The sequence below is a fragment of the Anopheles aquasalis genome, chromosome 2 (genome assembly GCF_943734665.1).
Source record: "Anopheles aquasalis chromosome 2, idAnoAquaMG_Q_19, whole genome shotgun sequence".
Lineage (NCBI taxonomy): Eukaryota > Metazoa > Arthropoda > Insecta > Diptera > Culicidae > Anopheles > Anopheles aquasalis.
Window position 1 is genome coordinate 53,813,147 of NC_064877.1, and position 14,694 is coordinate 53,827,840.

Consider the following 14,694-nt stretch of genomic DNA (forward strand, 5'->3'; position numbering starts at 1 on the left):
AGCTCATTAATTTATATTTCTATCTTCCTTTCCGAAGGCATTCTGTTTCTCTTTCCTTCCTTTGAAGGAGTCAAATAGATCGCTCATGTAAAATGAAAGAATATAAAAAAAACATTCTTGAAGTTTATAAGAACGTACACATGCACTTTGTGTGGAATGGGACAGCAGTTGTGATTTGTTAAATGAGTAAAACACCAGGGCGCCACCACCGTTCACCGTCCCCCGCACGGCACGTGTGGCGCTTTGTGGCCGATATTTTTTGACGAAAGCAGATTTAGCAAAAATTTTACAGCATTTAAGGTAGGAACGCGCGCGCAGTGGAAGTCTGAGGAAAATAGTTAGGATATATACTCCGCCAGTAGTAGCAGCTTGTAGGGAGAAGCATTGATCAACGAGACAACACATGAGATGAGGCAACAGGAAACATACGAAACTAGTACCACCAACAAAACAAACAACAGCAAACACTTACACTACGAATAAATGAATAAACTACCGAAAATGCAAATCATTAAACACATTACACAATCGAACGCCTGTCTCTCTCTAGTATCGATTGATTGATTGATCGATAAAGACAAACTCACGAAAATGGGAGATCGGGAGCAACGAAATGGCAGATGGGAAGGTGGTAATGGTAAGGTAAAATTGTATCGCGATCGTGCTTTGTTTGGTACTGTGTGTGCGTGAGTGTGGTGCTATGGTCCCTGATCATCAGGAGTGATTTAGGATTATGGATCCCCCACCCCCCGCCACACCGTTGCTTGTGTGTAGATGTCAGAGATCTAGGGAGGATCGGAATGGTCGAACTAGCGTCGAATAAAGCCGTTGGATAGGAAAAGCAATGACGTCTTATATTATCTCAATATAACGATGACAATCAATCCGATTTCTCTTGATTCTGCATGCGTTGCTAGTTGTGATAGCGAATTTTGTATTAAGATATCTTTTTTTATTCTTTGAGATTTTTATACCCAGATTCGGAATTCGGAAAATATGTGAAATAATTCAATGGAACTCATGACATCAAAACTTTATTTAAATCTTATTACACGTGGTCCTTCTGACCTTTATTCTTTTTTTTTCGTTATTAATTTAATGCACATTTTATAATCACAATCGGTTAACGATATTTCAGTCATTTCGGATTTTATTTAGCGTATATACAGAGGAATACACAAGTAGATTCAATTTCATATTTATACCTATTACATAAATGGACAACTCTTGATCCTTACTCTCGATCCACCTTGAAGGAGATGAGCAAATTTCTTCGGTTTGATTAAAAGTGCATCTTTTCAATCTGCACCGTACTGTGTTTTATGCGGAAGTCCTTCCTCGCGATGCTATTCGCCGCGGTCAGTATCTCCGACGCATTCGCTAGAGGGTCTGGGAAAAGCATAAGAATCCAAAATTAGTGTTCATTTGGATTTTCCTTCTTGTTTTCTTGCAGACGATTGCCACCTACCGATCATGAGATGAACCGTCATCACGTTCCAGCCGGTCGAGACGCTCCACACCCTGAGATCATGCACCGTTTTGACGCCCTCGATGTAGGTGAGCTCGCTGGACAGTTTCTCGAGCGTGATATCACTGGGAACGGCATCGGTGAGTATCCGCATCGAATCACGGAAGATGCGTACCGTCGTCACCAGCACGATCAGTGAAAACACGAACGTACAGATCGGATCGAACACTTTCAGGTTGGGCTGATGAAGCAGAGGATATGGGTACATTATCTTTAAGGTGCTGTAATGTCCTCGAAATTAACACCGTTACTCCGATACTTACAGCGAATTTGATCACTATGGCCGCCAGTAGAACGCCAATGCTCTGTATGAAATCACCGATCACGTGTATGATCGCCGCACGGACATTTAGATTGCTACTCTCATCCTCACCGGCCGCATCGGCAGCCCGAAGGTGGTGATGGTGATCGGAACCCATCGAACATTCCGTGTCACTGCGCACCGTCTGATCCTCATCGTCACTGTGCGGCCGGGATGATTCGTGATCGGTGCTGATGCGCGAATAGCTTACCTTACTCGAGCTAATGAGATCCGGTGAGTTGAGGCCCGCGTCAACGCTCATCCGATGCCGCAGATGCTCTTTGTGTAGCTTCAACCGGGCACTGTTGAGGATCGTATCGAGATTCGGTCGCTGCATGCTGTCCGGTGTGAGGGCGAACGAGTTGTGGCGTGAAGTGCGCGGACTGGCCGTCTGTGGGCTTGGTGGATAGTTCGGGATGATGAGCTGCTCCATTTTTTCGCACTTTTTCTCATCACACGAGTGTGTCCGGGGAAGACGCTTCGGTACCGGTGAGCAGGACCGTGACAACGAAAGACGGGCCACCATCGATTGTGGCGTTTTTGGTCGTGGTCGTCCAACGGGAGTATGGCTGTGCCCGTGTCCACCATGACTATGACCGTGACCACCATGACTGTGACCGTGCCCGTGAGGTAGTACACTACAGGAACCGTGCAGGATAATGGCCGTACTGTAGAGGCACCAGAGAGTGAGGGAACATTAGAACACTAGGCTACCCGATCGATGATCGCATACTTACACAATATTCATCACAACACCCAGAATGGCTACGATGATCATGGTATCGGCTTCGATCTCATAATCACCCGCGATCAATCGCTTAGCGGACAGCACGACTAGCACCGCCGTCAGTACCCAGATGCCAAAGATGGACAGCAGAGCACCGAGTACCTCGACTCTCCGGTAGCCGAATGACATCTTTGCATCGGGCGGCCGGTTGGACATCCAGATCGATATGATCGCGATGATGAAACTGATGCAATCCGATAGCAAATGGGCTGCATCGGTCATGATGGCCAAACTGCCCGATAGGTATCCACCGATAAACTCCGCTGCCTGGAAGGAGAAAAGCGTTGCGTTAATCAGCTGTGATAGCGAAGGACGAAGGACACGGATTCTTACCATGAAGGCAACGGTGAACAGTGTGGCCCACATAAGCTTTCGTTTCTCCGCTTTGCCATACTGTTCGGTGGCCGCTTTGTTTGTGATGAATAGGCAGGATTGAGGATTCGACAGCTGTGGGGCAGAATGAACGAAAAAACGTGGAAATGATTATTCGATCGTAGGGCCAGGACCACGCTTGAATGAACATTAAACGCTTTAGAAACTGGTGGCCTCTATCTTCTTCCAGTCTATTGATCCTGGCCACAATAAGTTTGCAATAGTGTAACGGTACCAATATCCTATAATGGATCGTGGATAAGGTCAAGTAAAGTTATAAATTACCAGAAATTAAAAATCGAACATTAAATTCACAAAATAGAACCATTACCGAAACGTATTGGTGATTGATGTTGAGAAAGGGGTTACATGCTACCATATTCTGCAAAACGATCAAGTTCATAGCTTGGTAAACTAGCTCAAATGGTGTCCAACCCGGCATGAAATGCAAATCAGTTGGTTCTACAATGTATTTTGAGTGTACCCGACTCATTAATTTAAATGAGCTGTTTTCGTCAAAATCAAATACTAAATCCTGTACTCTTGATATTTAAGCCATTTGAAGCTAGCGATTGACCAGAAATGATACGAATTGGCCAACAGAACAGGTGTGTTCTGATCCATCAGAGGCATTTTAGAAACATTTAAAGTGCTTTTTAGATGCATAAAACATCTTGTTCAAACCAGGCACTAAGTGATTGAAAACACTGGAATCAATCAAAAAGCCTGTAAAAATCGATCGATGGTTTTAACGTCCAGCATCCCCTTTGAAAGAAGCTGCAAGTTAGTATTGAAAGGTGGAAAAAGCGTTGGAAGATGGTTTTAGTGTGTAAAAACCTCAAACTACCCGAAAAGATAGCGGTGGAATTGTAAAAATAAAAAAAATGCACCCAAGAGGCTAAAGACGACCCTTTTTTGGGAATCCCGTCGGGTGATCTGATCCCGGTGCTTCCCAGAAATGACGAATGACGAACGACGAATCAATGGAGAGTATTTGGGATCAGTATTTTGAATTCCCGCTAGTGACGACGCGATGTGACGGTGATACGGATCAATAGACAAGATGCACAAGTGCTAAGATGGATAGCTGATGACGCTTCCAATTAACACCCCCGTCCGTCGACGACACGGATGGACTGTTGGGTTTAGCTTTGCGATGTCGATGAAGATTTACACAAAAATCCAGATGCGAGCGGTATCAGGCTCCGATCGCATGTCCTAGGCATACTTCTCGAAGGCAATATTATTGACCAATCGATCAGCTCGCTAATCCAATAGCACATTAATGATCGCGCATCTATCTGAAAGCTACGCATGATCTCCTTTTGAGCTGAAAATAGCTCACCCCCAGCAGGTGGATCGACAAATTCACGAACATATCAATCGTGTTGTCAAGGGATCGCTGTCTTTCCTTTTTGGGGTAGGAATCATCGCGTACCGTTCCTGTTGTGGTTCGGGTGATAATTTTATCACTTTTTCCACCACACACACATGCACCGATCGGTCACAAGGAAAGGGTGTGACGTAGGAGAAAGGAGATGTTTTATTTACGATCGCCGAAAATATGGATCGCGAAAGGCGATGTTGTCACCGTCGTTGGCATTGAGACCGATCGCTCAAGGATGCCTGATCGTTGGGGCCTCCACGTGGCCTCCGCGGGGTTGAGATGCTGGAAAGCAACAGTCCCGGGATTTGGGGCCTCGATGTGTGGTTATTTACTACGTTGTTAATTGCTACTGCTAGCTCATTCATGAACCATCGGTAGGGCGTGTTTTGGATCGGATTGGATGGTTAGATAGCAGCCCCCTCAACCACACACAGCGCGCGGTTCAGATAACGAGTCAATAAGCCACTGACCGGTGATAACAAAACACTTTAACCAATTCAACTGCCTGATCTTGGGTTTTTTTTTATGGCAGGATTATTGGATTTAAGGAAGACACAAATGAAGTATAAAATGTGTTTCCAACCCCGTCTTCTGAACTTTAAAGCACGCTTAACCAATAAATCATCCATAAATCCCACCTTACAAGTATTCCCTTGTTATCGTGGTGGCGTGAAAATGGAGCCAAATATCTCGCCTTTCGAGTTGTAAAGGCGACGCCGAAGGTTGGAATGGAATTTAGTGTTAAAACACACAAAGCGCACCAGCACCGCACACTACACCGATCAAAAGTCTGTAGCATAACTGGTGGCCTACTACAGGTTTGTCAAGAATTCCAGCGGCGTCCTGCACCGTCTCTAGGAGTCTCGTTTCGTTCATTCCATTGCAGCAACCAATGCGCTAAACGTGTTGCAAATCATTTCACACGTAAACAAACTCCCACGGCAGATGGCAAAAACGTGGACCCGTTATCACGCCTCCCTCGTAAGTGGTCCACCAGCGGGGCCCGCTTGTAATCACCCGTCACTAGTGATGGCACGTAGGTAGCTGACAGAGTGGCTGACTGGCTAGTACGGATCTTACCGTGCGCCTAAGGACCGGCATTAGATCGTACCGCGATTAGCGCAAAGGGGCCCATCTATTGGGCACTTTGATTAGATAGCACACACAAGGTGGTATGATAAGGAGAGTAGTAAGTAAGTACCACAACCAGCTGACAGAGAGTGGTACGCTTACGTTTGTGATGCTCGGCAGAAGACTCTGCTGGCTGCTGCACTGCTGCTGATGGAGCTGGTTATCGAGATCGATCGTTTCCTCGTCATCCTCATGATCGGAGTGTATGTTCACCTCGATGTATGACGTCATGATGATGATCGCTGATCGTGCACTGGTGGGATACTGGATTCTGTGGTTTCACTGATCACTGCTCGTTTGTTAGGCCGGGTTAGGGTTGTTGGTTTTTGGCCGACCGAAAAACCGTTGACCTTCAAAGGAGCATTCAGAACTAAGCTTTAGAGTAGGCTATGCGCTCACTGGCACACTGACACCACGCACATGACATCACACGTGCTATTGTTTTTCTCTCCCGGCGATTTTCACGCGCCACTATTGCACCACCACCGTGCTTTCGTGCTCACTGCCAGTGTGTTTCCGGTTCTGCACATACGATCTCCCGGTGATCTGCAGCTGGGGGTGAATGGTGTAATTTTTTCTATTTCCCTTCACACCACCACGGCTGGTACGGTGGACAGGGACTGGACCGTGACAACACTAGACACTAGATCGCCCAGAGCGCAACGAATCGTGGCCACCAGGCACCCAAACGAGTGAGCCCACCAGTGTGGGGTGTGTACTATGGCCGATTGGCGCGGTGGCAGAAATGGTACTGACTGATAGGCGAGTTTCTGATATAATTTTTATATTCAACACCCCAACGCGCTCAGCAGCACGCACGGCCGGGGGTTGACTGTGTGGTTTACCCGTTGGCGGTTTGGTGGCCTCCCCTCGATTCACACACAACCCCACAAGACGAAACCGAAGCGCCATTCGATGCTTTTGTTCAACCGCGAGAGGCTCTAGGGGCGAGGGGCGAGTGCACGGCCGCGGTGCGGAGCTGCGGAGGGATGTGATAACGATTTGTACCAACATAAGTGTGCGATTCAGCAGCGTAACCGAACTCGCTCCGAAGGCTCCGAGAGGAGGCGAGTCCGTTGTTTGGGGCCGAGGCCTCGACCATCTTCGAAGATCGTTCACGTTCTTGGCGGTTCCAACACGTTTTGTTGACGTTTTCGTTTAGAACAATGCTGCGCGCGCCAAATGAATGTTCACAGGGGGGGGGGGGGGGGAAATATGAGGTGTTAAATGGGATCTCAATCAACTTTTCGCTCTGACGATCATGCTTCTTGTCCACAAGCGTGAAACGGTATCTTCATCTGTTTCGGGGTTGCAATAAATCAATCGTCATTCTACGTTTGGTGTAGTGATTTCGAAATGAAGCGCAGTCACGTGCTATCACACGATTTGTGAAGCATGATCGCGATCGTAGGATAGGATCGCGTTAATGAACAGATGATGGGTAATGTCAAGTAAGTGTAAAGATCCATGTATAGATCATTGGCTTGCTCCGGTGAACACAATGAGATCATTTGTAAGTGTTCTAGGTTGAAATGTACAACAATTATTTAAAGTATTGCGTACGAATGTCTGCAAGGAATCATGAGGGATTTATCTTATGATCTTCAGAGGACAGCAACCACACTACCTCGATCCTCGATAGGGAACTCCAGCTTAATTTTCTCCTTTTTCAGATGATCCTAACGAGCGAGCAGTCCTGGAGGTCCTTATTAGGTTACTTAAAGGGTCCTAAGAGAGAATCATCGTGTCCTATGATCCGTGCCACATATGATGGTTTTTTAAATGTGCATCCTTGTCAGTTTGTCCTCGATCTATGTGAAAATTTCACAGAAAATGTTTCAAAAGGATATCCTTCATGCAAAGATGTGACGAAAACACCCGCTCCGTTTTCTATCAATCGTCGTTAAATTAGGAGGGGTAGGGTTGGAAGGAGGATGGATAGAACATGTTGTACATTGTTTGTACTGTTTGGGGTGATTCTAGAACATTTTGACTCAAAATTTTTTTTGGGTGTGCCATCAAGTTGTCTCACGTTTTAAAGTTGAATAACTCTGTCATTTTTCATCCGATTTTGGAAAATAAACCAGTTTTACTTAGGTTATTCTTTGCCATTTATTGATTGATAGATTTATTGAATAGTCAATCAACTATTAAGTCATAATATGACATCAAACACATGACCGCCTTCATTCGACATACACAAAGTGACCTTTTTCGAGCATTTTGCATTGGTTTGACATCATTTAGGGAGTTATCATTTCAGTTCTAATATTTGCTTTAAGTTGTTTCATAGTCTTCGGTTTGTTGGTATAAACCTAACTTTTCAAATAGACTCACTGGAAAAAGTCCATCACCGTCATACGCGGCGAAGCATTCATTCACCACATTCACATTTTTCAACACAAAAGATGATCCATTGCATTACCATTAAAATAGCATTGACTGACGCTTTAGAAACTGGCCGATTTGTGCAAATCGGTTGTATAATATACGGTTGTTTGTATACACTATAAGTATAAGTCAAAGAGTGAATATCGGATTACGGTATCATTGAGTTACTAATATCTATTCTTTAGTTTTACACCTCTATTGCAGGCCATCGCCAACCGCCGAACTAGTTTAAGAAGGAAACAGTGAATTTCTAATTTGAAACTAAAAAGGAGACATTTTGAATGTATAACAACGAAATCAGCCACACGAGCTGTGAATGGTGGCTGTTGCGTTTGGTGCTGTATTTTGAGAGTGATAACAGATGGAACTGGCCGCATTTTTATTAAATGTTCTATTTCTACTCTTGTTACTGCTGCAACTGCTACCACTGATCGCGATGGTGGGCTCAGAACATACGAACTTATGACTCGATCTTAAGCTCGAATCGAACCAAACCAAACCGATCGTATCTGTCTTGCTTGATGTTGCGTGCCCACGCTTTGCACTCCACATTAATGTTCTGATCACCTGAAATGAAAGATAAGAAAGTATTTAAATCCGATTCTCTTTTATGGATGGTCATGCTGTTCGACAGTCTGGCTACTTATGAGCAGGCCGCTCAAAACGTACGGCAACGAGCGGACTCAGGTAGCCATCGGTGTTCTCGAACGGATAATAGTATCCCGGGAATCCACGACGCGGATAGAATTGAATCGGTCCAATGTTGTTTCTATCGTCTTCACTTGCAACTTCGCATGATACCCAAACGGTGTTCAGCTGCAAGAAAGTTGCACAAAGTGTTTAAAATGAAACTCTTCTTTCCGCTACTCATGCTCATCACATGATCACCATATCGTACCGTTTGCTGCTGCTTCACTCCCTTATCCTTAATGTATTCCTTTAGGTCGGACGGCATGTCAGATGGCAGGGAACTGGAATCGTCATAAAACACCGGCTCCCATCCGTAGATTTTGTTCAACTTCAGGAATATGCACGGTGCGCTCCTTATCCTTCGGTGGTGGCTCATTGTAGGAACAGTTGTGAACCTGGACATTGTCGAACGGTAGTCTAAATATTGGATTGGAGTGACGGAGAAGATGCTGTTAATAAACGATATCATTCATATGCATTCAGTCAGGCCATCGTGTACACGGGGCCGCGATAACACCAACAATTGCTGCATAATTTCATCTTATCGCAGGCCATTGCCACCAGACAGCCTGAATTGCGAACGATTGTCTTTATTTAATTCGTATAACATGCGTCTCATTAAGGAGTTCAGCTTTTGTTAATAGTTAATTTAAGCTTATGTTAAAAGTTAATTAATCTAACCCGGTGGGTAACCCGCATACGAAAATGTCCGACTTTGTATGGGAAATCGCGGAGAAGGGATTTAATGTTTTGGGTGACATTTATTTTTTCCAGCCCATTTAGAGATACTCATGATCGAGGGGGGATATTTGGATGCATTGAGTTTCCATCATGCGCCATACCTTAGAATAGTTCGATTTTCCAACATGTTTTTTCGAACTTGAGAGTACAATGCAAATATTATTGGCATGTAGAAGAATGAGAGAAGTCCTCTTTTTCGTTATATCTCCTAAAAAAAGATAAAGTAAATGGTTCGAAAATGACGCGCCACTATAATGAAAATCATTATGTTTCAGTTGAATTCATGATATCAGAAATAGGAAATGAAGTATATGATAAATAAATGGAAGTAAATGGAAATACCTGCACTACTCCAAAGTGTATTTTATATTATATGGTAATTTTACTCGAATGTTCTTGCGTGCGGAAGTTCAAAGTACAAGAGGAAACGAGTAAATCAACGAAATATGGCAATTGTAGCGTAATAAATTTATTAACACACTTAACAATTGTTGGACGAGTAAATTGATTAACAAATTAACCTAGTTGCTTATTGTTTTGTACTAACTAGGGATATCGGAAATGCTGGGACAGAGAATTTGATGCAGGATTTGATGATGGAAATTACGGGAGATTTTCTCTTAAAATACAGTAAATAAAATGAATCCGTTTTGCAAAAAAAGGATGATTTCGGACATTCGATAACGAGTTGAGATAGGTTTGAGATAACGTGTTTAAATTTTGACGCCAAGGTAGACGAATGGTTTAGCTCCTTACGGGACATGGTTATTTCCGGGAATATCTCCACCGTATAGGGCGAGCCTCCTCGGAAATGTGCCCCGCTTGCGCGGGGGTCGTGGAGTCCCCTGAGCACGTCGTGTTCCGCTACCCCAGATTCGATGAAGCCAGGGGTAGGACACGAGCCATAATAGGAGAGGAGATCCGCCCGGAGAACATCGTGTCTCTGATGTGCGGAAACCGGGAGGCATTTGATGGGGTAAGTTCGTTTGTGGGACACGTCATGACGCGACTGTGCTTGGAATGGCGGGAATTCCAAAGACACCAGGCTGTCAACGACCAAAATTTGGTTCCATGAGGGCAGGATGATGATTGTTCCTAGGACGACCATCAGGGATTCTCAGCAACCCGCGCTGACCTTGAGGCCCTATGGGGAGAGGGGATAGGCTTAGGCTGAAGCTTCTCTTTAGAGTACCTTGGTACAACGTCTTAATTTGGGAGGGAAAACGGGGATTACGAATGATGAAGTAGGTGGTTTGGATCATCATTCCAAGGAAGTCGTTTTAGACGGTTGTTTCTTGGTGTAAGTGCTTTGGCACTGCCTCTCCTCTGTGTGTAATCTCGAAAGAGGAAAGCCGCGGAGGTGAGGTAACAGGAACCAAGCGAGTGGTTTAGTGGGTGGGAGTCCCACACTGTTCCTGGTGTCTTTGCCCAGGTTCGTACATTAGTATTCCACTAAGCTTGTAAAATTAAAAAAAAATAAAAAAAAAATGGTTTAGCTATTAATCGCACTTTATTTCATTCGGCGATGATCAAATGGGACGATTTTTCGTGAGTCATGTTTTAGTCAAAATTCGATCTCTATTTCGATCTTACTTGGAATTACGCGCCTGCCTAGAATTCTCTGTCCCAGCATTTCCGGTATCCCTCATTACGCATGTACGAATCAATAAATAATTAAATTAATTTGTTAATCAACTTATTCGCCAATTCACAAATAATCAACAACAATTATTTAACATTAATTCTTGCTATATTTCGTCGAGTTTTTCGTTTCCTGCTGTGCTATAAACATTGGGAACCACATCGCAACGAAATGACGATTGTACAGCAATCATTCCGATCTTTGAGGCGTCCCTGCATGCGGACCAGCTTGGCGCGAATAGCAGCTAAGATACCCTACACTAATTTGCATGTTCGCCCAAGCGAAATTAACAAGTAATACAAAATACAATTAGGAGCAACTACTAAAAGTATTAAGGCCGGAATACACGAAGCGTAAACTCTCGTATAAACTCAGAATGTAATGCCAAAAAGTTTACGCTTCGTGTGGCAGGCATAATCGCATAAAAGTTTATACCGAAATGTCAACTGCAATTACATTCGTGCACCTGCAATTACACTATGCTATTACATCAATTACATGTGTTTTTGGCCACTAAAAACATAAATCGACGAGATAAGTTGATTTCTGAACATCTTCTTTTATATTTTAAGATGTTTTTACTGTATATTAGCGATTGTAGAATATTCAATTCATCATAACGCTACGCTTCATGTTGGTGCTGTGTTTACGCTTGCTTTTACGCTCGGATTTACGCTCCGCGGGCCTATAATCTTTTTGACATAAGTATAATCTTTTTGGCATTACACTTTGAGTTTATACGAGAGTTTACGCTTCGTGTATTCCGGCCTTTAACATTTATTTCCTTTTAATTCCATTTATTTATCATATACTTCATTTCCTTTTCTTGATATCATGAATTCAACAGAAAATTCTGATTTTCATTATAGTTGCCGTCATTTACGAACCATTAATTTTATCTTTCTTTATGAAGAAAACGAGGACTTCCTTTAGTCTGAAGAAGAATTGCAGTACTGAAATGTAAGTTCTGTCAAGTTAGGAAAAAATTGTTTCAGAAAAGAACGATTCAAGGGTTTGGTGGAGTTTATAAACTGTAGTTTACGCAGACGAGCTAACGGAACAGTTATGTGATGGAAACTCGATTCTGGCAAATATCCACCATCGATCGTTAGTACCTCCAAACATTTAAGAAATGGCAATGCCTTCATTACTTCATCGGATAGAACATGATTTAAATGCTTTAAGCTAAAAATTGTTACATCCAATTTTTTTAACTGCGAACAGCTACTTAGATAGTTGTGAATATTCTCTATGCCATCATGTGGATGAGTGATACGAATTAGAAGCTTTCTAATTGACCTAGAAAGTTTCACAATATTCGAGACATCTCCGAGGTCTAGAATTTTTAGATGGACTAATTTTGATAAATCAATCGCTTCCGTTAAATCACTTGAATCAAAGGTGGACCAAATCTTAAGGATGCGAAGATTGATGAGTTTCGAGAGATTTTGTAAGTCACGTGGGTTGGTAAGATTGAATCCATCAATAAACAATTCCCGTAACGTTATGCATGATTCACATACTTGGAGCAAAATTTCACTTGGTACAGGATCTTCTTCGAACCGCAAATGTTCTAGATGCGTCAATCGTCGAAAAAAGAATGGATCTGTGGTTATCAGTCGTATGGAATCTTCGTCCAATACCATCGAGAGGTGCTTCAGATTAGAGACCAAAAACGATCCGTGGCTATCATCGACATGCTCATATTCTACCGGCAGCAAACCTTCGAATAATTCTAATTGCGGCATATCCAGCCGATATTTTAAATTCGATGATATCTCGAGGTCCTTCACAGAATTGCTTCGCAGCGTTGGTATTGTATGCTGAGCATTTGAATCTTCGATACCGTTCCTTAGCGCTAGCCAACGGAGCCCCAACAGCGACGGAATCACTTCAGCTATCATTGAAAGCACCTTCGAAGACATGCAACCGGAAAAACTCATGGAGTCGAGATGCATCGTAATTTTGGGGTGAAGAGCCGACCATACTCGTTGAAATTCAGAATCACTCTTCGCTTGATGCCAGCATTCTAGCTTTCGGTAGCGCCGCTGGGACTTTTCCAGCGTTTCGATTAAACTTGCTATCTTCCGTTTTGTTTCCTCTTGTTGCAATTCAGTATCCATCACCGAAGATCCATAGTAGATCCGAATTTCCAAGCTAAATCTTCGGATACACGGCGACAGGAAGATGATTTCGTTCCATCGGTGGCAAGTGAGGGACGCGTTTTTTACGCTCGCAAGATCCAAGCGATCGAACACCATACACAGCACCTGTATCGAGGACATCAAGGGAAATAGAGATTTTGTTTGTTTATGAATCATTTATGATATTCCTTTCTCACCTCAACGGGCAGGGTATTGATTAAATCCATCCCCTGCAAACGTATCACTGTGCCGCAAAACAAAAACGAACAGTTTCTTGTGATCGTTTCGCCTTTTCCAATATTTTCTGTGTACTTGGGGAGTTTCCGGAATTTTCCTGTCACGGTAGACGTTTGCTTTGAAATTTTGCAGTTAGCGAGTGGCTAGACGTGGCGCGATTGTATCCGCACCCAGATAGCCTTTGCTGAAATTAAAAACATGAGAGTGAGAAGACTCACTATGGAAATCTCACTAAGGCAGTCCGGCTAAAGTTGGACATTTTTTGGGAAAGATCTCATAGGTTCAAGTGTATGGACTTGCCCAAAACTTGCCCTAGGGACCTAAGGAGAATTTGACCGATTTATATACCCTCACGCGAGACGTTTTGTCTCGCTCTCTCCTATAGCCTCCTTTCGTTGTTTTTAAAACACACCACGTGTTGCCGAAACACTAAAGACCGCTCGTTCTACTCGCCGATCTGTCTGCTCAATACCATGGCCAAGATTCTAGAGCGTCTGATACTGCCTGTCTCTGCGTTATTGTCACAAGCGACGTGAAGATCGCGTTTGACAATGTTAGCTGGTCCGCTATCTTCGGTTGGATTCTGCACGGTATGAGGATTCGCGTTTGTCCTCGGCCAAACCAATATTTTTCTGGTTCCTTGGTTGTTTGGAAAGTTGGCTACTGTTCACGCCGTTTCGTTTTCTTAAAATATAAGTTTGAAGACTTTTTCGGATTGGAGTAGAAAGAGACTGACATTTTCTGCAAATTTGATTTAAAATTAATTTTTATTAAGATCGCATCTCAGGCATGTCATTTCAATAAACATAGACATCAGATTTTTTATTTTGTACCACAAATAGTTACAATTCCCGTATCATCATTCCGCTGAAGCTCAGCCTCTCATAGCCTCTAAAGTTAGTCCAAAACATTTGTCTCTTATACGATGATTCTGTCTTGTACAGTCCTTTCAAATTTGCAGTGGTACATTCTTCGTGCCACCATGCGCCTTTTTACCATTCAAGACAATTTATTGATATACTACCATGATCAAAAATAAACCGGAATTTGGTCATAAAAAGAAAAGTACTTGTTTTTTCTTCAAAATTCAAATTGTCCCCTTCAAAGTAGTCCCCGTCGAATGCAATGCACTTATGCCAGCGTTTGATCCACTCCTCAAAACTTTTCTGGAACTCGGTTTTTGGTATAACCATTATTGGCTCCGGCGATTTATGCTTTATCGTCTCCACACTCTCAAAACATGTTCCTGGTAGTGGTTTTTTGAGTCAATTGAATAGCCAGAAGCCACATGATACGAGACCACCTTAATTGACGGGTTGTTGAATGGTATTGGTGTTGTTTTT

The 14,694-nt window shown here is 43.3% G+C and overlaps 3 protein-coding genes across 8 annotated transcripts in view; 1 reads left to right on the top strand and 2 right to left on the bottom strand.

Moving 5' to 3' along the window:
• The window catches only part of LOC126569503 (putative uncharacterized protein DDB_G0277255), a 37,514-nt gene extending 36,986 nt beyond the window's left edge, over positions 1–528 (top strand). For all 6 annotated transcript variants that reach the window (XM_050226645.1, XM_050226644.1, XM_050226646.1 and 3 more), the window contains one exon: positions 1–528. This exon is cut by the window's left edge and continues 2,406 nt beyond it. The gene's annotated coding sequence lies outside the window, so the exon portion shown is untranslated.
• Positions 529–1,024: 496 nt separating this feature from the next.
• LOC126569504 (zinc transporter 2-like) lies at positions 1,025–6,261 on the bottom strand. Its single transcript, XM_050226651.1, has 6 exons — positions 5,609–6,261; positions 2,950–3,063; positions 2,567–2,883; positions 1,792–2,497; positions 1,469–1,709; positions 1,025–1,389 (listed from the first exon to the last, which is right to left on the bottom strand). The coding sequence occupies exons 1-6, from the start codon at positions 5,735–5,737 to the stop codon at positions 1,283–1,285; spliced, it is 1,614 nt and encodes a 537-aa protein (XP_050082608.1). The 5' UTR covers positions 5,738–6,261; the 3' UTR covers positions 1,025–1,282.
• Positions 6,262–8,262: 2,001 nt separating this feature from the next.
• On the bottom strand, positions 8,263–8,963 carry LOC126575640 (sodium/potassium-transporting ATPase subunit beta-2-like). The gene is made up of 3 exons (XM_050236446.1): positions 8,796–8,963; positions 8,545–8,713; positions 8,263–8,464 (listed from the first exon to the last, which is right to left on the bottom strand). Exons 1-3 carry the CDS (start codon positions 8,961–8,963, stop codon positions 8,358–8,360), a joined length of 444 nt encoding a protein of 147 aa, XP_050092403.1. The 3' UTR covers positions 8,263–8,357.
• Between the last annotated feature and the right edge of the window lie 5,731 nt (positions 8,964–14,694).